Below are 27,262 nucleotides of genomic sequence, written 5' to 3' on the forward strand. Positions count from 1 at the left end.
GGCAGTGACCCATGCCACTTGTGGGACCCAACTTACGTGGCTCACCATTACCAACAGTCAACAACTGATCGGTACACCTAGTAAAGCATTATTAAATGTTCTAATATCTTTTACCCCTAACTGTCGTCCTCTTTTGAATAGCATACCCTTTCACACGCAACCCAAACTACCTTTCTTCCCCCATCCCCGTATGAATTTTCTTTGAATGCTCTTGATAGTATTTACCACTACCACTGGCACCTTGAATAAAGATAGATAAAATAGGGGAAGGGAGGTTAGAACTGATCTAAGCATACAAATACTTCCTGCCAAAGATAGAAACTTCCCCCTCCATTTGTCCAGCCTTTTCCTAATCTTATATATAACTCCATCCCAGAACCTGATCCTCCTATGATATCCACCCACCACCATACCCAAATATGTAAACGAGATTTTCACAACTTCACAATTTAGCATAAAAGCTTAATAAAGCATTTGGGCATGTGATGATTTTTTACGATAAGTGCACTGGGTTGTCAGAAGTAATAATGTGTCCCCAATGAAGAATATCAAACCCACAAAGAATAGTTGAATTTTCAAGTAGAAGATTTGCTAAATATAAAACAGAATAATAAAAGTTTGTTGAGAGTTGTTATGATGGAAAGAATTAATAAGAAAACAAGTCACAAAGTTGTTGCTTCAATTGGAAAAATAGGGATTGTGTTTCATTTTTCTCACTCTTTTGTATTTTGATTAGCATGGTAATATTGTGCCCTTAGGTTTGATATTGATGCATGTATAAGAATCATTTATATCTATTCCTTGCATATAAAATTATTAAGATGCTTCCTAAATATCAATTCCTTGCATATTTATAAAAACAACTTATTATTAAGATCAGGCGTTGATAGCAATTAACATTTCAAGTCTATTCCTAACACTCAAATATGTTAAGTATTATTGATTAGGCAAGAACCCTAAAAGTACTTTCCAATCAAATTTAAGATTCTAGATCAAGAATTAGAAGCAAAACAATAATACCAATAATCAATCAAGAACAAAATATTATATTCATATATCATCTCAATACATAAGAGTTTGAACATATTACTCTCAATTCCAAATGGTACAATTAGTCACTCATGATGACTATTACACGCAAGGAAAGAATGAAAAAAAGATCCAGGATGGTTTTCCTTGAGGACTGCCTCCTCTAGTGTTTCTCACACCTCCTATTCTCCCAATTGGATTACAAGTCACTCAATGGTATTTTCCTTTCAATCTTCACACTAGGGTTATGTCTCAAGACCCCTATTTAACCTAATTTTCATGGGCTTAAGTGGATTCTCGTTCAAGTGGGATGGCTGACCTTAGGCACTAGGGATACAAAAGAGGCATTTGTTCCCTTAGGCCACTTCCCATTCTCCGCAAAATTCTCTACTGCTATGTCATCCTTTATGATCTCCCAACAAAATTTGATAAACCCAAAGTTTTACCCATCTGGTCCTAAGCATTTAGAGCCTTCATAGTCCCATATTGCTTCCTTTATTTCTTTTACATTAATAGCACCTACTAATAGTTTTTTGTCCTCTTTCGTTAGAACATTGAAGGTCACATTATCTAATTTAACCTGCAAATCGTCCCCTCCTTTATATCTAGATTCAAAGAAGTCCTTAACCTTTCCTTTAAGAACCTCAGTGTCCTCGCATCACTAATCATTTTCTATTAGGTCGTTTATTCCATTCGTAGCCCTTCTCCACTTTTATAATTACATCTCTCTTGTGTTTAACAATAAAATATTTTTCCTTTATCTCATTAGATCCATCTATTGACTTAAAAAACATTGGTCCACTCTCAATGGTAGCCAAAATTTTTATAAGTGGTCTTATTTGGGAATCACTCCACTCATCACTAACAATTATCACACCTTTCTGATTCCACGAGTTTTTTTATAGATTATAGAGGGTTTTCTACATGAATTCTTTCTTTTGAATGTAAAGGACCTCTCAATTTATTATATGTTTGGCGGTACATATCCACTAAGATTAGAAGTATTAGCTACATAAGAAAATGCACTTCTATTAGGATTTCTTGTTAAATGAAATGGTAGTCCTGAAGAAAAAAACATTCTTGCAATTTCACAATCTAGAGTATCTCTCACTTGAATATTGAAAGAAGCTAGTAAAGAACCTTTGAGTTTTAGGCTAACACCATTATTTGTTTTATTTCCTTCATCAGATACATGTGATTGAGGGACATTTTTTTTCTTTGAATAATTTTCTATTTTTAATGTTGCTTTGTCTAATTTTTTTAACTCAACAAGTTTTGACGTGTCACGCTTGGACAAATTCTAAGTCCTCCTCCCTTAATTTTTAATAAAATGAGCTCTTATCGAGTTTAAGATGCATTGAATGAAAAATCACAAAGACTACATTTGATCATATTATTTTCACCACTAGGAGTTTTTCTTAACTTTGGATATATCTTCACAAAGATTTTATTTCATCTTCTTGTTCGATAGATTGACTAGGTATATTCTTCTTAATTTCATATAACAAAATAAATTAAATATAAAAATTTACTTAAATATAAAAATGAAATAAATTCATTTAATAAAAATTAACTTATGAATATAAAAAAAATACTTAATTCATCTTAATTTCATATAAAAAAATAAAATAAATATAAAAATTTACTTAAATATAAAAATGAAATAAATTCATTTAATAAAAATTAAATTATGAATATAATTTTTTTTTACTTAATTCATCTTAATTTCCTATAACAAAATAAATTAAATATAATTTTTTTTACTTAAACATAAAAATCAAATCAATTCATTTAATGAAAATTAAAAAAGAAAACATTTAATTAATTCATCTTAATTTCCTATAACAAAATAAATTAAATATAAAAAATTAATTAAACATAAAAATTAAATAAATTCATTTAATAGAAACTGATTTATAAGTATAAAAAATAAAAATATAAAAATTAAAAACTAATTATGATGATAGCTTATTCATTATTTTATTTTGGTTGTTCCAATGTACGCTCGGATATGATATGGTATTTGGGGCACCGTAAAGTTTTGAAATATGTCTTAACCTCTTGGATTTAAGGGAACTCCTCTCAATCACTATATTTGTAAGTATAAAATAAATTTTGGCTTTATACTATTTTAAATGTTGATTTTTCTCCTTATTATTAAGGTTTAAAAATTAATTATAGTATAAATATATTATATATAATAAAAACAAAAATATCAGTGTTTTCAAAAGTGTAAAGGATAATATGTTAATCAATATAATTAATTCATCTAATAAATATAGAAAAATTAGTTTTCAGACGTGTGCATTAAATCACTAACATTTCGTAGCAAACTGGGTAGTGGTACAATTTTGCGTGCTTTTACAATTCCAAGACTTGTTTTGTCATTTCAATTTGCATAAAAAATATTTTAAAACTTTCCTTACCTTCTGTTATTGTTCTTTCTCCTCTAGAAAGTGCTTCTCAAACTTGCACTCACTAGGTTCCTGCTTCTAAAACTTTTGCTCACTATGTTGTAAGCATGCAACTCAACATGGTTTTCTTCACTGCAACTCAACAAGTGTTCACGGTGATGCAACTCAACACAATAGAGGTTTTTTTTTTCTTTATAATTTATAGAGTGTATATACACTCGATCTTCCTCTAAAACGAGAGTTTTGTTAGTTGAAAATATGATGTTCCATCATCTAAATCAACCTTTGATTTTAATGTTTTGGAGTTGATAAGTGTTTAGTGTATAACTCACATGTTTTGGAGTTGATAAGTGTTATGTATATGGATATACAAGAAAATAAAAATATTTAAAGATGTTACTTGAGTCACTAAGTGTGTTGGTGATTCACTAGTGCAAAAAGATTAAAAGAATACTTCTTATTAAGTGCGGATTTGCGTTTAAACGTATTCGTAAAAAACGCGGTGACATTTTTGAAATTATGTTTATTTACAAATGCAGTTATTGGTAAGACCGCATTTGTAAATCAATGCGCTTTGATTTACAAATGCGGCCTTACCAATCACCGCATTTGTAACTAAACACGCTTGATTTACAAATGCGGTTTTCCCTTAAAACCGCATTTGTAAATGTTTTTTTACCCTAAATATTTGGAACGCACCACGGTTTAAACAGTTTCTCTTCACCGCCTTTCCTTTTCACTGTTGCTGCTTTGTTCCAGTTCGCGTTTGCATTGTTCCCACATTCCCGTTTGCCTTCTTCTCATACACATGGCGTGGATATAACATCCTAAAAGGTCGATCCAGTTCAAATAATTTGAACTGGATAAAAATAAAGGTTTGTAATTTTTTTCTTTCTCTATTATCATTGTTTATCAATATACTAACATATTACTTTTTATTGAATTATAGTGTAATAAACAACCAGGAAGCTATGAGTGTGGCTATTACATTATGCAATGGATGATTACCATTATAAGACTATGTGTTAAAATTGGTTGGAAAGAGGTACTATATGTTAAATCATTTTTATAATTCTTGAACATATATATATCTAAAAACTAATTTATGTCAACTATATTTTGCAATGCAGTTATTCACAGAAGAAACACCAATGAATTCGGAAGGCATTTCATATGTTAGAGAATCTTGGTCCACATATTTCATAAATTTTTATAACTCTAGAATAGGTAATCAATAATGGTTTTATTATATGTAATTTGATTACTTGTAAATGTACACTTTGATGATCTCAATTTATATCTATATTTCTGTATTTGTCTGGCTGGGTTTGATCATTATACAGGTTAATTTATATGGTTTAGGGACAATACAAATTGCACTTAAAAAAAAACACTATTTACAAATGCGGTTATTTACCAAAGCCGCATTTGAAAACCAAAAAATAAGATTTACAAATGCGGCTATTACCAGAGCCGCATTCGTAAATCTTAAACCCCTAAACCCTCACCCCTCATTCAGAAGAATATACAAATGCGACGGTTATTTAAAATAACCGCATTTGTATCTCTCTGATTTACGAATGTGTGCTGATCAAATGCGGTTCTATAGCCGCATTTGTAAATGTAAAATTGCCGCATTTATTTTACATTTCTGCACTAGTGATTGTATGTGTATCATTATTATTGAGACGTTGTGCTAGTATTAAGTTAGGAGATTTGACAAGATATCCAAACTCTAATGATACATTGAGTACCATGTGATCAAGAGGAAATGGAGGTTTCATATGTTAAATTGAGGGTGAGGGACACTAATATTCAATTGGATTTGTATAAATCATTTTTATCGTTAAAGGTTATTTAGGGTTGCTAGATGAGATCTATATTGAGTAAGGTAGATTTATAGACATACTACGTATTGACAATTGATAGTATCTAAGTCCAAACTTGATTGTAGTCTTCCAAAAATATTTCGTAGTTATTTATGCGATGTGAATGTTTGATGTGGCATTTGGTAGATGATTAATAAAGTCTGTTGAGATTTGGACGATCTGGATTGTTTGCTTAGAAAATTTAATAAGCCCCTATACAATCTCTTGCCAACTACACGGTCTATGAACCATATGAATATGATGACCAAAATATCATATGTGGTGTTTATGTTCTTATGTTTTGATTATAAAAAAACTAATAGAAAGTTAAATCTAGTTCACGTAACATGCATTGAATTTGTTGAGACCTTGGATGATCTAAGACTATATAGACAATCTATTGAGACACTAGACGATCATTGACCCACTAAAAAGTCTGATGACAAGAAGATCATATGAGGAGTTTATGTTTTGATGATAACAAAAAACAACCTAAATGGTGTATTTGTATTTTGAAGGTTCTAACAACGTTTTGTATAATTGCAGTACACAATAGACTCTTTGAGTGTCTATAGCATGTGTGTCATGATAGATGGTTTGATAAAACTTGTTAATTGCATAACATGATTCAAACTGAATGTCTTATTTGTGATTTGAATGATATACAATCTATAATTTAAATGATATAATAGTGGTTTAGAATACAGTAAACCGTTTAAGTGTCTACAGGTTTTTTCATGTTAGGCGGTCTAATGAATGTGTTCAACAAGTAACATGTTTTTTCTGTTATAAAAGTTAAATGGAATCTGAAATCATATATTTGCTAGACAAGAATTCAATAAAAAAAGATATTATATCCAAAAATGAAAATATTTCAATCTGTTAGAAAAAAATACTTTATTTGACCATTTTTTCATATGTATCTAAAATTTTTCTTTTCCTAAACATATTTGTTTAAATTAATTCTTGAAAATATTTTTTAATATATTGTGAATATCTTTTCTAAACAGAAACAATTTGAAAAATTGAAAATCCCAAATACTTTGTTTTTAATATCACGTATTATCTGAAACGAAAAGATTTTTTTTATTATGTTTTGATTTGTTTTTACTAACCTATATTGCAAATACTTTCAAATTAGTTTCTTAAATAAATTTGAAGCAAAAAATAAATTCAAATATTGTAAACCTAAGCTTTCTATTTTGAGCTTCTAGCACCAAAAAGATGAAAATGTTGATAGCATCCTCTTCATCTGGTTTGATTTTCCTTGGAGATTGGTGAGAGTTTGTGGAAGCTAATGGGAGGAATGTGTCAAGGGGAGCTCCATTGAAGCCATGGATTCCTTGGAGTTGTCGTGAGGTCTGGGAATAGTGATTTGGTTCAGCCAAATCACTTGGAGAATACGAGAGAAGAAACCAAATGTGTTTATCCTAGAGAGGCTAGACAAGAAAGTGCTTAGGCTTTCAATTTGACAACATAACTCTCATATATTTCATCTAATAAAACATGAGCCAAGCACCCCCAATTTATAGGTTAGAGGGCCAACCAAGTTACAAGCAAAAAAAGTGGGAAAATTCAAATGAAAAATGTTTTGAATTAGGCACCTAAATCAAGTCACAAGACAAACATGATCAAGGTGTGCAACATGTGACCTAATTATTAGGTCTAATGATTGACATAGAGTTTAATGTGGAATGCAATTAAGCACAAGTATACCTTAGGTAGGTTTTAGAAACCTAACCCTAACCTTGATCTATTAAATGCCAAAATACAAGTCAAAATCCTACTGTACTTTTAACAAAGAAAATTTAAATCCTACTCTAGAATTTACATTAGGTTATGACACCTTCAAACATATATAAGAGAGTGTCTCTACCATCAGTAGCAGAGTCTCAATCTTCTCGTATCCTCCTTGTCATAGCTCTAGTGATTTGTCCTAAATTGAGGCCTCTACCATCAGATGTAAAGATATTGAAATATCCAAACTTAACTAATTCAAGTATCAAATAATAGATTTGAAAAACTTACTAAAGAGATTGAAAGTGAAGAATGAAAGCAATGCAAGATAAACAACAAAAGTTATACAAATGATTTTGCTAAGGAACTTCAATGAGCATCTAATCGAGTTATTAGAGCATCTAGTCTTTTTGTTTAATAATAAGTAAATAATTTTAAATATAAACATTTTTTTTTATCAATATTTAAAGATGGAAAAGAGAAAGTTCATATAACTTAATTCAGTTAGATTTAAAACTTCTTATTGATTATAGAAGATGAGTGCTAACAACACTAATTTTTTATCATTAGTTGAGAGTTGTTTGAAATAATTTCTAAACCGAGACATTTATTAAATAAGAAGTAAAATCACAATTTGTAATTTTTAACGAAGAGAGTTTATATTTTACCGAGATTTTTATAAAGAGAATATCATGATAGGATTCTTAATTTTTTTTTCTAATAATTAGTTTGAAAATTAATTTATGCTGAAAATACATGAAAGTCTAAACCCAAATAAAAAATTGAGGATGAATAATATATATGGAAAGTATCAAAATATATTAGCTATTAGCACATTGTTAATAACGCGTTAACGATAAGTCTAGAACAAAAGTAAATACAATAAGGTGCTCGTTCTTTTTCTCTCTCTCTCTCTCTGGTAATTTTCTCTTCAATTTGGGGTTTTCAGGATTTTGTTTTGTTGTTTTAGTTATTTTTACTGAATTTTATTTCGCGAGAGTGCTTATCCTTTTTGCAGATATAAGAAATTTCGAATGAGTGTTGGAAAATTTTGTGTTATGTTGTTAGGGTTTTTTACTTTTCTCTTTTTAGTGTTTGATTCTGGTGTATTGATATATGTGATTGTGAACTGTTCCCAATCACGATCATTTTCTGTTATTTTATTGCTAAGCCTTATTCCGCTAGGTAAGGTTCAGAAATGTTATTACATGTTAAGTGCAATACTATGCGTGCATAAAGTTTCCACCTTGCCGAGGTTTTTGAATGGGGTGATGACAAAAGTTGAATGTAAATTGCTTCCTCTGGTTCTGCAATTTCTGATATTATTACTTTTTAAATTTCAATTTGATAGTTTTGTGTTGTAGTGGTAAGCGATGATTAAGATGCCCAGTTTAAATTATTGCGTGGATGGTAGTTGAAAAGAAACCAAATGATTTATCATGTGCGTGCTATGATTTCTCTGCAAATTTAATTTCTGGAATGGACAAATATAATAAATTTTGACTGTCTCTTAAAATATGGGGGTAGGGGTAGAAAATTTTCAGGGGTTTAATTTTGCATACAGCTCCCGCAAAACCAATGCCGAGAAGTGTATGTCCCTACATTATTGATTCTCTCTCTTTGTCGTATTGATTGTCATCAAACCCTTGCAGCCAAGCCTCCAATCAGTGGTTTTTATCAATGAAATTTTTAAAGTTAATCAGAGGGTATTCTATCCTTCTGATGTTTTTCGGGGTTTGATTTAATTTGTTGTGACATCTTTCTCTGTGCCTTTTTTGAATCTTGGTTGATGATTAGATTTTTTTTTCATTAGAGAGGTGGTTCTTTTCTGTTGTTTTTGTTTTTGTTTGGTTTAACTTCTGTTTTTCTTTAGTGCTTCTGCATTTTGGGGTCATACATACAGTTCATGATCGAAGCTGTGTAAAAATACTTTATTGATGCATTATAAAGGCCATATTTAATTTGGGATATGTTCCTAAAAAGTATTTGGTGTCTGGAATATAATTCACACGTATTAAATTGAGAAATGTAGCTGTTAATCTTTTAGTGTTTTTATCATGTTGCAAGCATCTATGCATGTCATGTCTATAACTTTGTTCCCTTCATCTGATAGTGATCCTGTGACAAAGAAGAGAGAAGATGGCACCTCAATTGGCATTAACCTACTCTTCTCTTCTCCGTCTTCCTCCCTCTCCTGCATGTCTTGGTTTTGGAAGGTATAGTATCTCGCCAATTACAGTTCACTACTTGATTTTTTTCGCTTCTGATACACATGGTGCTGTTGTATATTTATAAATACATTCATCATCATTATTAATTTATGATTATTATTGCTCTTAGCTTATAAATCCATTACATCCACAGTGAATTTAAGCAAGTGGAACATTTCCTCGTCATGTTTTGCAGATGTTGTATAATTTGTATTCTGAGGATACCCATGTTTGTAATTCCGTGGTTTAAGCAGACCTATATGTTATCTATGTATATATTATCTTTGTACTGAGTGATGAAACACTAGTGCTTTTCATGTAATAGACAAACAATGGAATTGAATTTGGTGATTGACCAATCTTCTTCAGTTTTTGATAGAACATTCTTTTTATTGTCAAAAATATTAAGGGTTGTTGGAAATAGGTCTTCTAACAACGGTTGATTTAAATTTCACGACATTAAATTTGGAAATCATGCTTATTAATCCTTGAGTTGTGAGATCTCTCACTGCCTGTAATTGTTTATGTCCCCTTAGCCATTTTGGGTAGATCATAAGCATGGATCCATTTCTGTTCTTTGTAATTTGATAAGAAGCAGAATGATTCTATTATGTTGTTGAGAGTAGGGTTTCATTGGTTAGATTTTGGGCTAATTTAGTTTAAATTATGAATTTCATAGTGCACTCTTTCTTTAGCTTAATCCTAGTTACCTTATATCAGAAAGGACCTTATAATAGCAAGGAATTTGAAAATCAAGACACATTGTTAAGCTTTTTTTGTATAGTAAATGTTCATGTTAGAGTGACTTTTGTCAATGTATACTTGTTTGTCTCATGGTTCAAAACTGATGAGTTGGTTTTCTAATATCATGGTCCCTCTTGCTTGTCTATTTACATTTGAAACTCACCTTTGTTATTGGTTTTAAACTAGGAACAAAGAGTCGATTCTAGAAAGAGGCAACAGGACAAAGAATCATACCATGACAGCTTTTGTAGGCAATGCTCTTCGTAAGTTAGCATCTTGCTTCCAAATATTTTTTTTTTTTAATTTTCTATCTAATTTTAATATGTAAAAGTTCATTAATTTGTTTGTAATAAAATAATAGATCTTTGCAAAATATTTGCTATAAGAATAATGAAATGATGGCATATTTGAGACTTGTATGCTGATGTAGCTAATCTCGTCACAACCTTTTCCTTAATGCCGAGACATTTGTACAAAGAGACGCTATATACTTTTTTCAATTGGTATTGACGGATTCTTTCTTAATCCCCAATTTTTTTTTATCAGGTAACTCAGCTATCCAACTCACTACTGTTTCATCTCCTCTATTTTCTGATAAAGAAGCTCGCCTCTCACTCAGACCTCCTATGCCTCAAAGATGCAATTCTAAGTTCTGTGGACAAGCATTTATATATCATACGTCTGGTTTCCGAATCCCAGCCAATGCTGAGAAGCCAGAATGGTGGTGGAGGGCTTTATCCTGTATTCCCTATCTAATAGCATTGCAGATGTCTGCAACTGGGTTTTATCTAGAACCTATCATTCAAAAATTTCCATTCTTTCAGAGTTTGATTTTCTATATCCCAGGAGGTGTCAACCGATTACCAATCTGGTTTCCTATGTTATACTGCTATCTGGCTATTGTAGGAGTGGTAAAAAACAGGGACTTGCCCCTTATATTCAGATTCCATGTAATGACGGGAATGCTACTTGAACTTGCTCTGCAGATAGTGTATATTTCAAGCAACTTCATGCCACTTATACACTTCCCAGGGGGAACATTGGGGTCATATTACTGGGCAGGTGTGGCATTGGCATTTATTTTTATAATGATGAAGTGCATACGATGTGCGCTTCTGGGAACATTTGTGAGCATCCCTTTGGTCAGTGAATCAGCTTTCATTCATTCTCTATTTGGTTTAGGAGGATTACAACGGCCTTTTTAGGATGTTGTGATCAAGAGCAAATGTAATTTAGTGGTAGTTTTGTAGTTTAACCAACGGTTGCAGTTGTTTTTATTGTTGCCTTGAATAGGGAAGTAAATGATAATGTTTATTTTTTTAAGATTCTAGTTGCTTCTCTTCTTTTTCTCAGCTTTTCTCGCGTATATTAAACTTGAAAGGCTGGTATTTATCTGATGTTTGATGTTTGGGCTTTATTGACTCTGGCTTCTAGATTTTACTAGGGTTCTAGGACCCTTTGACTTCAAATTACCTGTTAAAAATGATTTTTTTTACCAAAATTAAATGAAAAATATTTTGCACAATGTTAGAGTATATGAAAATATCATGTAAGTAGTTGAAATGCAACATTTATTTTGTACCTCATTGAAAAGTAAGCTGAAAATGAAAATAAAAACGTTGAAAGTTGAAAAATTAGTTAAAAACTGTGAAGTCATCGCATTGTATTATTAGTGCTCGGGAAAGATTGTAAAATTGCAAATAGGAATATGTTTGTATGATACTTTCATATTTATTAAATTTACTTCGATGAACATATTTATTATGTTATAATTGTAATTAATTTTAACTTGCAATATTTAATTTGTTGTATGTATGTTTTTCTCATTATGTATTTTACTATTGATTTGATAATATATTAAGAATTTTAATTAACATACAAACTTTAGTGAATGCATATTTTTATCATATTGATTAGTATACAAATTAAAATATTTTAAGGTATAATGTTAAAATAATATAATAAATAACGTAAACCGTGATTGGATAACATTTGTAAAAATATAAATTATGAAGAATAAAAGATCATGTTATGTAAAAAAGCAAAGGAGGAAATTTACAAATACTAAAAAGGTGAAAGCACTTCAAATATAAAAACTAGATTAAGATAACGTTCAAAAAAATATTACAAGATACTAAAGTTTATTCATTCTAATCATCTTACTTTTTTAATCTTTATACATACTATTTTTCTATCATATAAATTTGTAGATACTAAATGAGATTAAAAAGAAGATATATAAAGTTAGAAGATATAGTTTATAAATATAAGAATTAAAAATTAAATTTTGTTTAACTATAAAAAAACAAACGAATAGTTAAACCTATCATGAAACACAACAATATCTATAATACAACAAACGAATAATTCATGAAACACAGCAATATCTATAATACAACAAATCATACATCACTTCAAAATTGCATGAGGATTTGTCAGCAAAGATTGTGTCCTTTTTCTTTAGTCCTGCACACAATCTAGTGTCTTCTAACTAGTAATGTTGGTTTTACCATATCTTAAATTATTTGTGATTGAACTATGATATAACCAACAACTCATAGGAAATCACGCAAATGGATGCAATTCATAAAGACTCTCAGTTTGTTTTAAGGATCAAGCTGAACCAAATTAAGGTCTGTAGCCGTTGAAGAAGAATCAGTCCATGGAACACCTTTTGTTAAGCTCAAACTTCGAGTGTCACTTGTTTTATTTTCATCCATTTGACTGTAAAACTCTCTCATTACCTCCAGCTTCATCTCATCCATTACTTCACTACAATGTGAATCAAACTCTGAGACCATTGTTCTGCCTTCAAGCATGCTTAGCACTAAAGACATACAGGGCCTGTAGCTTGAAGTGACATGGGTGCAAAGGAGAGCCACTTTGACAATCAATCTTACCTCATCTTCATTGACATCTAAATTCAACTTTGGATCAACTAGCTCCATTATGTTACCTCTCTCATTCAACAAACGTGCCTGAAGAAAAACAGAAAAACGTTTTGATTTCAGAGTCTTGCATAGTTGAAACAAAACATATGGCTGTGTAACAAGTATGTAACAGTCTTAAGGATGAAGATTCTTTATCACAGGATATTGGCCACTTTGACTGCATCTAGAATTTCAAAAAAGATTACAATGGTGTCATTTGAATTACTTAAAGTTACTAATTTTTGGAAAATCATAGAAAGGTGAAATGCATGCAATATTTTTCTTCTAGAGTTGCACAAGATGAAAATTGAATCATAGATTAACATACCACAGAAAAGTAATATTTGTTATGAATATTCTCAGAAAGATATCAACAATGGAGAATGTTGACAAAAGAAGTTACCCAATCCAGAAGATAGAAAGCTTCCCCCTTTGACTGTCGAATAGTGTTTCTCTTTCCACTTACAATTTCCGAGATAACAACTCCAAAACTAAAAACATCTGCTTTTTCAGTTAGATAACCATGCATTGCATACTCAGGAGCCATATATCCCCTGCACAATTATTATAAAAATTCAAGCAACCTAATGTTAAATAACAGTCTGACTTTTATGTCAAAAACCTTTCTATATTGGATTTGATAAGGCTTGTCAGTGTACAATCACCTTTGAAAAATATCTAGATAAAAAAATTGAGTTTAATGAACATACAGTATCAGTGTAAAGTTTTTTACACTGTTAACCAATTAGAGATCATACTAAGTTTTAATGTAATGATCTTCAAAGTCAACAAACTTGTCATGGTGATTGATGATTGAATGGCAGTGTAAAACCACTTTATACTAATAGTTTATATCCTATTTTTCTCAAAAAATATAATATAGTAACTCACCAAGTCCCCGCAATTCTGGTGCTTATGTGTGTATTGTCCCCTACACGAAGTCTGGCCAAACCAAAATCAGATATCTTGGGGTTTAGGTCTTCATCAAGCAACACATTAGAGGTCTTTAAGTCTCTGTGAACAACTTTCAGTCTTGATTCTTCATGCAGGAAAGCCAAACCTCTAGCAATGCCAAGACAAATATTTTTTCTTGTTGGCCAATTCAATTTTAAATGGCTATCTTCTGAGTCTTTTGCGAGTGACAAAAATTAGACAGCAAGTCATTTAGCCGTGTATACTTTTTAAAGATTGAAAGAGCCAAACAAGAGTAAATTAGTGCAATGACTTACCAAATAAAGCATGTGCAAGGCTATTGTTTTCCATATATTCATACACTAACAACAATTGATCACCCTCAGCACAGCAACCATAAAGTTTAACAAGATTAGGGTGTTGCAGAGCAGAGATCATGCCTATCTCATTTATAAACTCACGGGTTCCTTGGTCTGAGTTAGATGAAAGTTGTTTAACTGCTATCGGTTTGCTGTTTCGCAGAATGCCCTGCATCATTTTTGTGGAATTTCAAAACACAGATTTAGTCATTAATATCCCTAAATACATTTAGATTACACATAAAAATTATATAATTGGGATACCTTATAAACAGGACCGAAGCCTCCTTCTCCAATCTTATTAGAAATATCAAAGTTATTTGTTGCAACTTTGATTTGATGCAAGGTAAATACACCAGTTAGCAGTTCTATATCCCCGAGACCTGCAAATATAAGAAAAAAAAAAATGTATATATTCCTGTGAAGTTTTGTGTCATTAAGCCTTTGGAAGAAAAGACGTGATTCCACCACCATTGCTCAGAAAAGGAGGAAACATATGCATATCATTGTTTTGATTAGATTGTCCATTCATAGTCCTTTATTTTTATTATGTAGAATTAGCAAGATAAGCTACTAGAATGAATGGTTAAATCTCATGAATAAAAAATCAATGTGGTGCTTGATGATTCTCAAATGTTTCAGGTGAATGATTGGAGAATGGAAATCATGATAGCAAATGTGGTTACTTGCGATTACCTTTCATTAATAAATGTTCATTTCCACCAAAATGACGTCCGAATTTTGGCTTAGACCTTAGCCCCTCCACCACAGAATGCCAACAAGTATCAAGATAACAACAATTAATGAAACCCCTCCAACGAAGTACGCCAACAGTAATCAAGATGACAACAATCACCAATGCAACTGCAATTACAACAATAAGTCCTACAGAATGGCCTCCTGTTGAGTCTTCTTTTGTTTTGGTTCCACCTGTAGAATCTGTTTGATTATTGGATAGATAGAGGCACATGAAGCTGATAATACAATGAAGGTGACCATATAAAAAATAACACTTACATGACAACCCACCATATGTAACAGAAAGGGCAGATATAAGAGGACCATTTACTGATTTATATGGGATATATGTTGTCCCTTTGCCTGCCCAGTAGAAGCGGATCTCCAGGTCATTACCACTCACATGAGCAACAAATTCTTTTATGAGTTCCTTTCTAACTCCTTGTGCTTCATTTGCAATGTTAAAATCTTTCAACACTCGCTCTCCCTATAATGTTTCAAATAGAAGCCTAAATGACATTTGGTAATGAATTCTATTCAAAATTATTGTCGCAACTGATTCTACTTATGAAGTCAATGAACTGATTGCACTAAGATTCTTCTGTTTTAATAAACATCTCCATCAAGACTATTAAGAGAGAGAGAAAAGAAGAAAAACGAATGAAATGAATTTCACTACAAGTTAAAATTAACTTATGCATAAACTAATTGTAAGAGCTCTTGTATAACTACTCTAAACTTATAGTTTTTAGATGATGATCCTAACCAAAGTAGTGACTATATGGTTAAAATGTTGTACCTGAATGTATACATCAAATACACGCCTCCCTAAGTCGCTGTATGTGTTATCATCAGTGAACATTATCTCAGCAAAGTGAAGCTTTACTGTGTAGACTCCATTTGCTAAGCAAAATCCATAATAAGTCAATGACATAGGAGAAACACGTGCATTCTTATATAACTCAGCATTAGTCATGTAAAGTCTAGTTTCATTTTCTGTGGTATAGGGTAGAAACTGTCCTTGAGGAATACTATCATTGTCCATGAAGTGACCCGTGTTGCTCAACGCCCAATTCTTTCCAGTTTGTTTATATACTGCTGGTCCAGCAGGATATAGATCTTCATCATATGTTATACCTCCAATAGTAGTCTGGTTTCCACCACAATTTATGTGTAGAGATGTAACTTCTGGAACAAGAAGCAAAGGGTCAATATTCAAAACCATTACAAAAGTCAAGCACAAAAAGAAATGGTAAAGGAAGGAAATTCATTCAAATTATAATATTTCATCACTGTATTTTTATCTTTTCTTTCTCTGCTTTCCCTGGACATGCACGTAACATTAACTTTATAGCTGCCATTTTTCTTTTCTGTTGTTGATGGTGAAGGAGGTAAGGAATCAAGTAGAATTTAAGGGATCCAGACAAGAAAGATAACTCACGTTGTTGCAGACGTTGGCAAAAGAGAATTACAATATTAGTGAGACCATTCAGTTTACAGAAGTTACATATTTCGTTAACTTACTTTTAGTACAGGTTCTATTGCTGCTGTCACAAGACACTGGTCCTCTGAGGGAACACAAAGTGGATAAAAATTACAACATAAATTACACAAGAGAAAAAAAAAAGTCAGAGTCCATATCTACATGTTATAAGAGTTAGCATATGAGATATAAAACTCACAAGTTATTCCTTGAGAAGCTTGCAAACAAGTTCCTATGACATAGAAAGACTCAGTTAACGCCCAGATAACTTCATGACTGACAGAAGATAAAAGATCACATGGATATAATTTTTCATACACATTTTGCTGGTTGCATGTCTTTGGCTCTTGGTTTCCAACACTAAAGTTGTTATATGAAAGATCTCTGCATAATGTGAACAGGGCCATATAAATCTTCAGAAACTTAGAAGATCAAACAATTTCATTAGGCCATATAAATTATTTTTGACATAAAATACTTCTTTTTCTTTGCTTTCCAAAGGAAAATTTACACCTTGAATGTTTGACCAAAAAAGTCAAAATGATTTACAAGAGTGATACATAAGTTTTTTTTTGCTAACTAAGTAAAAATACTAATTATTTTTTGGAAATAATGTTACAAGAAACATTCCACTAACATTTGATGATGAAATGAGAAATGATTAACTACGATAATAATGATGTTTTAAAATATTGGTTAAGCTAATAAATAATTGGAGATATGGAAACTCAGATGGTAGAAGTGGTGATTGTGAAACTAAATTCCTGAGCATAACTTATTTGATTATCCTTATTAACTGTTTATATGGACATCTAAAATATTATTTTATTTAATATAAAAGGATACTCTACTACATCTTTCTCATTTTAGAAAAAATTATTTACAAACTAAATTACTGTATACTAAAAAAATCATTAAATAACAATTAGTTTAGAAAAATAAAAATAAAAATTAATCATTATAGGATTAAGTTAGATACTATTTTAAAAAATTTATTACTATCTAAAATAACTTTTATTATTAATAAAAAATTATAAAATAATTTTTAAATTGATATTTAATATTAGCTACTAATTATTTTAGATTTTAAATTAATTTTAATTATACATTAATTATTAATTTAAAATTTAGAATAATTAATAACCATGGTAGTTAATGTTCAATATCAATTTAAAAATTGTTTTATAAATTTTTATTAATAATAAAAATTACTTTAAAAATCATTAATTTTTTAATTTTTAAAATAGTATATAGCTTACTTAATATAATAATTAATTATTTTTTATTTTTAAAATTAATTATTATTTAATAATTTTTATTTATTTAATAATTTTCTTATATGTTACTAGACAAAATAGAAATAGTAACTTTACAGTTTTAAGTAAAAAAAATAAAAATGAAGTCTTGGAACTTGGCTTTGAGAAAAAGAAAATAAGTTACTGTAGAAGTTCTACAACCACAAATATCTTTAATTATTCAAAGGGTTATATGAGTAATGTTCAAAATAGGACTTACAAACTTCTGTTATTGTCCACTGTCCACTCAGGCACCGGTCCAGTGAAGAAGTTTCCTGCTAAATATCTAAAGCAAATTTTTTGTTATCAATACCTGAACTAAAATAATATGCTCAGAGCACATCATCCCTAAATTTGTTCTACAAAGAGACATAAAGATATGATAAATAGGCAAAATGAGGGTCTAATATCTGAAACCTAATGATCATTTCATTATTTATAGAAAGAAAGTGGCTTCTTCAAAGTAAGCAGCTAAAGTACAATATCTAAATATTGTCTTACTTTATTCAACAACCAAAATAGTATCTATTCCTGTTTCGGACTACAATTAATTGGAAATGTTAAAAATTCTTACATATTGGCTGCTGATGCTATTAATTGTTGAAGGTTTCTTGGCACTGGTCCATATAATTTGTTATAGCTTAGGTCTCTGAAATAGAAATTTTATCCCAAAATATGTCAAAAAAAGTACAGAGAATAAACATCAAAATATGTATTTTCTACATGGGAGGACCACAAGAAGCATGCTATGTTATATCCATCAGAGAGAATAGTATAAAATGCCCAGAACCATGCAATTTGACATTGTTCAACATGCAAAAGACCTGAAACAAAAACATTTGTTGGATCTGTTTTGGGGAATCAATAAGCACTCATTTGAGAGAAAAATAATAATTTAAATTAAAATCAGTCCTCCACTGAAAATTAGTTTATGCATAAGCTAATTTGAAAAAAAAAAGATTTGATCAACTTTTTCAAAATCTGACTTTTACTCATAAATAAATTAATTTTAAAGTAAAAGAAACTAATATCCTTTTTTTTTCTCTTCCAGAAAATATTTGTAGAGAAGTTAACTCCAAACAAAACCAAGGATCTTGTTGGTTGGTTTAGACTTTTCAAATTGTAAGGATCTTAGATGAACTTAAAAAAAAAAAAGAGAAAATCAAGATATCATTGGAAGAAAAGTGAATTAGCACTTACAAAACCTTCAAAATCGACAGGTCTGCAAGATACTGAGGAAATGTGTCATTGATATTGCAACTCCTTAAAATCCTGTTAAACAATCAAACATATGAATTCTGCAATAACAAATTATCAATATCTCATTCTTTAGATTTAGTCATTGACTCCAAAGAAAAAATTAGAATAAAACAATTATAGTGTTATAGTAATTCACTCACAAAGTATCCAGACTTTTCATATTTTCAAGTGGTGGAAAAGTAGAATCAGGTCCATTCAAGTCACTAATCCTCCTGCATTTCATATTTAAAGGATGAGAAAGCTACAGTTATAGAGAAATTTAGGTTGAGGCCTTCTTACAAATGAAAGATTAAACTATTTATTTAGTCCCTCTAATCATCTTTCTTTAAAGTTTATATGAGAAATAAGTTTTAATTTCTGAATAGTCTTTTATGGTAATTTAGTAGTGTCAAAACACACTCATGTAGATTTTAAACCACCAGAAAATGTTTCCTGGTGTTAGCAGTAGAGGCCAAAAAACAAAATTTTATGCGTGTGTAAAAACTTCACCCATAATTTTCTTAAATAGAGACTATAAAACTTAAAGCAAGAACAACTATTAAACCTTTATATAAGAAGTTCATGCTTACAAGTCTGTTAAGTTTAGATCTGAAATTCCAGGTGGAATTGGTCCACTCAAACCACTCCCTTGCATATGTCTTCAAAATAAGAACACGTTTTGATCGTAGTTAAGGATCAGAATTTGAAATAAAATCAAACTTCAATAACAAAAACAAAAGAGAAAAAAAGAAAATGGTTTGTACAGTTGACCAAGACTTGTCAAATTCTGAAGCCAATCAGGTATGTTGCCAGATAACTGGTTGTCACTAATTCGGCTGCCTCATGTGAGAACAATCATGCAAAGTTACTGTCAGTTCCGAACCAAAATTTATAGTATAATTCGAAGTAACCACAGAAATTTAAATAAGAACCATACAATTGTTTCATTGCAGTAAGACTCGAAAGATTTGCAGGCAATTGACCAGTGAAGTTATTGGAGCTTAGATGCCTGCAGTAACAATAAATCATCATCATTGACATTTTTCATTATCATGAACTTAACAACTACTATATACAAAACTCGGGTCAAACACTTTTTTATATCAAACAACAATATGTCAACATTAGAGGAAAAAAATCCACTTTCATTGTCCTGACATAATCTTGATTGCTGAAGACTAAACACGAAAATTGAATACTATTAAGAAGTGAATTTTAAGTTTAACTCAATCTACAAAACTGGTTTATAAGATATGAAATATCCTAATCTCTAGTTGACACGGAATCTCTAACACACCCCTCACGCCGAAACTGTCAACTCGTGTGTGAGAGATGTTAATGAATGGTCTGATAGCAGTCCGATAATAGTCCAATAATGGATGATCATAAGCCCAACAAACCGTCACTAGTACTCTGATATCATATTAAAAAGTGAACTTTAAGCCTAACTCAACCTTACAAAACCCTCTTATAAGATGAAGTTTGCACGCACTTATATATTATAAAATATCATGAAATGTTCTTATCTCAATATGGATCTCCAACAAATATAATAAAACATCATTGTTTCTTAATAGCAAAGAGAACTAAAATGAAGGGCTTACAGTTTTTCAATGTGGACAAGATTTCCAAGCTCTGAAGGAAGATTTCCTGATAATTGATTGAACTCAAGGATCCTGTGCATTTGAAATTATGTTAGATTGAAATATTATACACAGAATCTCAATCAATGAGGAAAGTAGAACCTCACAAGCGTGTAAGATTGGTGAGGTTTCCCAGCTCACTTGGGATTGGACCAGTTAGTCTGTTTCCAAGAAGAGAACTAAAGGAAAACAAAAATTAGATTCATGTAACATGAAATAAAGTAACTAAAAAATGAAACTCACGTGAATTTCAACAAAGAGATATAATGTTTGAGACAAAACTTTAAGGGTGTAGTGCTAAATAATATAGTCTTTCTCACACACATGCTACACAACACAAGATACCATATAAAACAATACCCTCATGTTACAATCATATGCTAAAGACATAATGAGATCTTTCATAAGTGGAAAGAGAAGCACACATTTTTTGAAGGTTGGAGGAGCCCCATTCTCTAGGAATTGAACCACAAAGGTAGTTACGACTGAGTTCACTGCAACAAAGTCAGAAAAAGAAGAAGAAAGCAATTAATCAGATTCACAGTGAAACATTAGCACACACTACTTCACCCTCTTCTTCAGAGTATTAAATACATTTCTTGGAGATAAGGTAATTTGTTCAGTTGTGGGGGGAGAATGCCTTGAAGACTCTGTGATTTCAGAGCTCTGTCACCAAAAGTATAGCAATAGTTAGAAGTATGCATATGAGTATGATAAAAAAAACAGAGTATTTAAAACATCTAACTACAGACAGTGGAACAAAAGACATCCCAAAATAATAATTTGTGCATGCAAATGTCTTTTTCTTTTCTTTTATAATATGCCATTCACGGAAAATATTAATTAGTTATAATATGATAAATATATGTTAAAGAATTTGATCAAATAATTTTAATGAAATCTCTACAGCAATGTTATTTTTACTATTCATATAAGTATGAAAATTTATATAATAAAACCCGATTCTATTTGAACCAATCAATGAGAAATATCTATTGCTATTCTTGCTTTTGTTCAAACTGAAATAATAATTGTAGTCGAAAAAGAGAATAAAAAAGTACTCATGTCAGTCATTTTCACATCAAAATCCTATTTTCAATTTTTTTTAAGTGACAAACAGAGCCAGCCAATCAACTGCGTCAATCAAGCGGATTAGACAAAAGGTGGACTGACCCGTTGGTCTTTTTTTAAATTAAAAATTAAAATAAAAAAAAATTTAAGAGATAAGATTTTTACTATATTATTTGAAATATGTAAATATAAAATAATATTTTAATCTAAATTATTAATATTTAAAATTTAAGTTCCAATTATTAGATATAATGAAGTAATTAATTAATTAAAGATTTTGAAAATATTTACATGATTAAGTATGCTTTTAATATATATATATATATATACCAAAACTAAAAAAATGTTGAATAGGTTCTTTATCCTTATATTTGGACATTATTTTTATATAGTGCATCCATTTGATTCCAATTTTATTTAAAATGAGTCAATGTGGTCTCTTATCGATTTAAGATAATATTGAGAGAGTGACAATGTAGCACAATAAGCATCAAATGTGGTAGAGAGACAGTGAAGATGACGTGAATCAGGAATACCATATTGAGAATATAGGGACCAAAAAGGTGGTGACAATCGTTGGAAAACAAAACAGACAACATAGGAAGAGAGATGATGTATAAGGACCAAAGGCCACAGAGGCAAAAGAAGGCAGTGAGGACAGCATTGGCAGGGAAGAGACTGGGGAAGGCAGAAAGGAAGAGGCAAAAGAGATTCGGGATGAGAGTATTAATATAAAACTCACATAGTAAAATGTGTTCTAATTAGTATATCATATAAAGACCTCCATTCAACAATTAGTGTAATCTTTTTCCTAAATTTGTTGAGTAGTCTAACTACTAAATTTCTCTGTCTAACCTAATAAATAAAAAATAACACATTCATTCAAGACAAACTAGACAAAAAAATAACTTCGTGTCTAATCCAAGAAAAAATGCAGTAGCACCTGAGCATAAAATTTGTTATAGGACACATGAAATATCTCAAGGCCCATCTGAATAAGGTTACAAATATCTTCCAAAGGAATATCACTCTTTTCCTTTAGGAAACTTCACAACATACATAAAAGAAAGAGGCAAAGATAGGAAATGAGAGTGAATGCTTATTGTGCCAAATTATCACTCTCTCAACTATTAATACGAATTTTAAAAAATGGACCATAGTGGCTCATTTTAAATAAAATTGAGATCAAATTGAGATCTTCAAAACATTGGGACTACGTTGAAAAAATATTTAACAATAAAGGAGACAATCTTTAAGGAAAAACGCTCTAGATCTTCTTTTCTTCTTGTCCATGCTTATAATAGCTAGCCACCATGAATGACTAAGTCTTTCCTTTGAGATTGAGAGTAATCTATTCAAACTTTTATGTATTAACATTATATTTATCTATAATATTTAGTTATTGATTGATGATTGATATTATCATTTTATTCAAAAAGCTTGAAACTATTCATGATTTTGATCCTTATATTTGACTGGAAAATACTTCTAAGCATCTGACCTAAATGATAATGCTTAACATATTTGAATGTTAGGAATAGATTTGAAATGTTAACAGCTTTATAACATTTGTTCGTAATGATTAATTTTTCATAAATATGTGAGAAATCGATATTTAAGAGATTCTCTTAATAATTTTGTATGCGAGGAATCGATATGAATGATTTTTATGTGTGTCTCAATGTCAATCAAAACGGAATGTTATTTGTTTAAAACTACAGACAATGAGAACGATTAACCACATTCCCAATTTTCTTAATTGAATTATTTTACTAATTTATTTTGTTTTAATTTAATTTTCACGCAAACTTATGTCAATATCTTTCAAATCGAGTTATTGTACATATTCTTATAATTAGTGAATGCTACAATTTGGATTTTTAAATAACTATTTCTTGTGGCTTTGATATTTGTCCTTAGGGATAAATTATTACTTCTGACTCGATACACTTACCATAAAAAAGAGTTATCAAAGACAAAACTAACAAAGTTTGGTAAACAAATGACTATTCAAGTCATGAATCTCCTCCTTATTAAACTTTATGTATGGAAGATATTTATATTATTTCATATGTTGGTGTTTATATTTGTCTCACAAAAATGCCTATACATGATGAAATACAAAACCTATATTCATACACATGATAAAATATAGTTAACTAACTTTCATATTTACATGCTTAATCACAACTTGAGTTTAAAAAAAGTTAAAATAATTCATTTTTGTATATTCCAAAATGTATTTGTCTTGTGTTTTTATCTTCTCTATTTAGAAGAAAAAATGCAAGACTAGTACACCACTTTGTCAAAGTCAACTTATGTCTAACAACTTTTCAACTTACTATTATTGAATGTTTGACCTTTGTTTGTTGATCATTAAAAATGCTTAGCTTGACTTCTATCATTTAGCGTCCCTTGTTCAACATCACACCTTAAGCATTGCTAGTTAAAACTTAAACCTTAAGCATCACCAGCTAAGCATTAAATCTTAAACATCTCTAGCTCACTTTTGTGCATTAAGCAATTTTCTATGAACAACTACAAAAGTATGTTTAAGTTGACTGCACAAGTTGAGAATGTTTACCTTGACCTTGTCCTTAGATAATTAATTATTAAAGTATGAAAGTATGTTTAGTTTAATTGCATGTCTTGAACATTCCTACTCGACCTTGTTTCTTGAGAAATTCTTTATTTAAATATGAAAGTATGTTTACTTTTTCTTCGTGCCTTAAACGTCTCTAACTCAGGTCTACAATTTAAGGATATTTATCTTTGTCTTGTACCTTAAGCATTTTTAATTTGACTCCATGCATTTAGCATCTATAGTTAGCTTACGCCTTGAGCATCTCGAAATTAACCTCATACATTGAACAATTATTTATATAAGAAATATGAAAGACTATTGTACATTATAGAAAAACATAAATGAATGTTGTCAATTTGTATAAGTTGTAAATTTGTATGTTGAACTATATCAATAGTTCAAACACTCAATAAGTACTAAAAATTGATATGTCAAACTATATAAAGAGCCTAAAAACTATTGACTAATACTAAGTCAATAAATTAAAATAAAAAAATTAAATATGTTAACACCGTGTCACATCAACTGTTTAAAAAACTAAAAAGAGAGAAAGTGAATATATGTTTAAAAATTCACATCAGTACAAAATAATTTATACACACATTCATATGTTAATCTACTAAAATGTGTTTGGAAAGCATAAATTCTAATGTCCTTGAAAAACAAAAAAACTCTTCCGTAATATTTCAGATGTGATGAGATGCTAACTAACTTGGGATTGAAAACTGGTAAGAATGAGAAGCTAAAGAGCAATAAACAAGGTGTGATAAACTCTAAAAATTAAAGACAGTGAAGAGAAAGGGACATACATTTTCTCTACATGGCAGAAGCTGTCATTGGTTATTTTGCAATTGCAAAAAACCATACTGTCATTTGATTGGGTCCAGCTGCATGGATCTACATGGAAGTCCCAATCCTTCTTTCCAAGTGTTTTAGCTATATCTTTCAGCACTGACACTGAAATAAACACACAAATTGAAGTTCTATAACCAATGTGATCACTTAAACAAATTTTGTTTTGTTTGAAGAGATATATATTTGCATTATGTCCTACCTTCATACTCTGGCAGTGTGAGTCCAAAAGCAAGGCATGAGAAGCAAATTGGAAGGAGTGAAAGGAGGAAGAAATGTGAGGAAATGATGGTGTTCATGGTGGTTGGCATTGGCATGGAGAAAGTGAAGAGAAGAATAATGAGAAATCGGACATTAAAGGAGGAAGGCGTGAAGTGAAGAAGGGTCCAGGGAAGACTTTAAAGTCTCAGCAACGTGTCAATTAAGGATCACCAAACAGACTCAGTCAATCTTGTCACTCTTATTCCAGCAAAGTGTTTAACATATAGGAAAAACTTTTGTTAACACGGGCCTAAATTCAACACCCACTATAATAAAAGTTGCTATTACATATTACCAAAAATATTATAATATTTTAAATTAAAAATAAATAAAATATTATAATATTTTAAATTAAAAATAAATAAAATATTAATTTATTTGTTTATTAGGAGTGTGTTTTTACGGTAGACAGTGTCAGGTATCACGATCCTAACATATATCCATTTTTATCTTTGATATTGGATTATTATAAAATTTGTGTTACATCTCTTTTTCCATCTAATGATAGCACTGTTCACTCTTATATTCTCTTCAATACTAAGTAATATTAAAAAAAATTAATTTATAATTGTATAAAGTTGAAAACAGAGTATTAAATAAATTAATTTTGTGTTTTAAAAAAAAATAGGAAAAGAGGTACGACACGAGGAAAATTAACTTTGTGTTTAGGTAACAAATTTTTTATACATTTAAATAAACTTAATTTGGATTGATCCCCTTTTAAATTATTAATTTTCAAATATTTAGCTTGCTTAAATCTATTTAAATTGAATTTTATTTTCTTTTTTAATAAAGTATTTCAATTATATTAAATGTTAAAAATTATTTAAATATCAAATTATTCTTGATAATTTAAAAATATTAATATTGATAATACTTTTTAATGGATATTTATTGATGCTATTTTTTGGTTAAAGTTTGACAATATTTTTTCAACTAATTGACAAAGTTTTTCTCTATTGACGTCGATCAAAATTGTTTTTAGTTAATTAGTTTGACATAGGTTAATTTTACAATATTGTTGATTAATTCTTTTTGTTGATTTTTCAATTCACATTAGTACAAAAGATTTCCAATTGACATTGGTAAAAATTAATCCTAAATATTGTCTGAAATTTTTCTCATTTAATTTTAGAAAATCTAATAATATAGACAAAAAAATTGTACGATTGATAAAACAAAATAATCACTCTAGACATTGACAAAAAAAGTCATGAATCAATCATCGAAAAAATCTAATTCACATTTATTAAAAAATAATCACATTGATTTAGTAAAAAAAAAAAACTAACTAAAATAATCGAGCAGGAAGTAATACTATGTAACAAGAACATAAGTATTCTTAATCATTTAAACAAAAAACAATTATTAATATGAATAAAAAAATCTTAGTGGTGTATTGAAAAGTACTAATCCAAAAATGTTTGAGTTTTAGTAAAGTCAACTACCTCCAATTTAAAATCCTTTACTTTTAAATAATTCATATTTTTGTTAAAATACAACTCAAATTCTTAAAAAAAGTTCTGTTATACCACAAAATTGGACCTGAATGGCTGACCACCTAGATGACCTAATGGTCTTTCGATAAAAATCAGCACCTACGTCATATTGCATGTTAAGGACACTAATTCTGGATAGAGGTTACAAAGCGAGATTAACGTCTATTGGGTCTGGTTTAGTCATTCTGACAGAACAATGCCAACTAGAACAATATAAATAAGAAAGGACTCTCATGGTGAAAGGTAATGTCATTTTGAACTCTGAACTTGACTATCCATATTGACCTCATCTAACTTGAGCGTCAGAGTATGTTTGCAAGTATCCCACCCTCTCGAAGTTCTAGGATAGTAGCTAGAATCGGAGAAAAGACAGAAACAATTCGATTGGGGATAT

At 30.1% G+C, this 27,262-nt stretch overlaps 2 protein-coding genes across 8 annotated transcripts; one reads left to right on the forward strand and one right to left on the reverse strand.

Annotated features, from left to right (window-relative positions):
- Positions 1-7,852: 7,852 nt before the first annotated feature.
- Positions 7,853-11,325, forward strand: LOC137835250 (protein TIC 20-IV, chloroplastic-like). 6 transcript variants are annotated; one of them, XM_068643660.1, is made up of 4 exons: positions 7,853-7,967; positions 9,162-9,264; positions 10,189-10,265; positions 10,549-11,325. In XM_068643660.1, exons 2-4 carry the CDS (start codon positions 9,188-9,190, stop codon positions 11,205-11,207), a joined length of 813 nt encoding a protein of 270 aa, XP_068499761.1. In that variant the 5' UTR covers positions 7,853-7,967; positions 9,162-9,187; the 3' UTR covers positions 11,208-11,325. The 6 variants fall into 6 exon arrangements, with proteins under 6 accessions (XP_068499761.1, XP_068499766.1, XP_068499762.1 ...); XM_068643665.1 differs by having other exon boundaries at positions 10,603-11,325; XM_068643661.1 differs by having other exon boundaries at positions 7,859-7,935.
- A 1,044-nt stretch (positions 11,326-12,369) lies between these two features.
- Positions 12,370-25,440, reverse strand: LOC137835248 (probable leucine-rich repeat receptor-like serine/threonine-protein kinase At3g14840). 2 transcript variants are annotated; one of them, XM_068643657.1, is made up of 24 exons: positions 25,311-25,440; positions 25,066-25,213; positions 21,196-21,267; positions 21,027-21,095; positions 20,709-20,780; positions 20,563-20,634; positions 19,896-19,967; positions 19,723-19,794; positions 19,549-19,617; positions 19,120-19,191; positions 18,920-18,991; positions 18,294-18,368; positions 17,940-18,005; positions 16,743-16,808; positions 16,624-16,656; positions 16,466-16,509; positions 15,741-16,129; positions 15,221-15,428; positions 14,900-15,133; positions 14,468-14,586; positions 14,162-14,372; positions 13,824-14,061; positions 13,336-13,486; positions 12,370-12,980 (listed from the first exon to the last, which is right to left on the reverse strand). In XM_068643657.1, exons 1-24 carry the CDS (start codon positions 25,423-25,425, stop codon positions 12,609-12,611), a joined length of 3,111 nt encoding a protein of 1,036 aa, XP_068499758.1. In that variant the 5' UTR covers positions 25,426-25,440; the 3' UTR covers positions 12,370-12,608. The 2 variants fall into 2 exon arrangements, with proteins under 2 accessions (XP_068499758.1, XP_068499756.1); XM_068643655.1 differs by having other exon boundaries at positions 14,900-15,142; positions 25,311-25,419.
- Positions 25,441-27,262: the final 1,822 nt, after the last annotated feature.

Source organism: Phaseolus vulgaris, chromosome 5 (assembly GCF_000499845.2).
Source record: "Phaseolus vulgaris cultivar G19833 chromosome 5, P. vulgaris v2.0, whole genome shotgun sequence".
Lineage (NCBI taxonomy): Eukaryota > Viridiplantae > Streptophyta > Magnoliopsida > Fabales > Fabaceae > Phaseolus > Phaseolus vulgaris.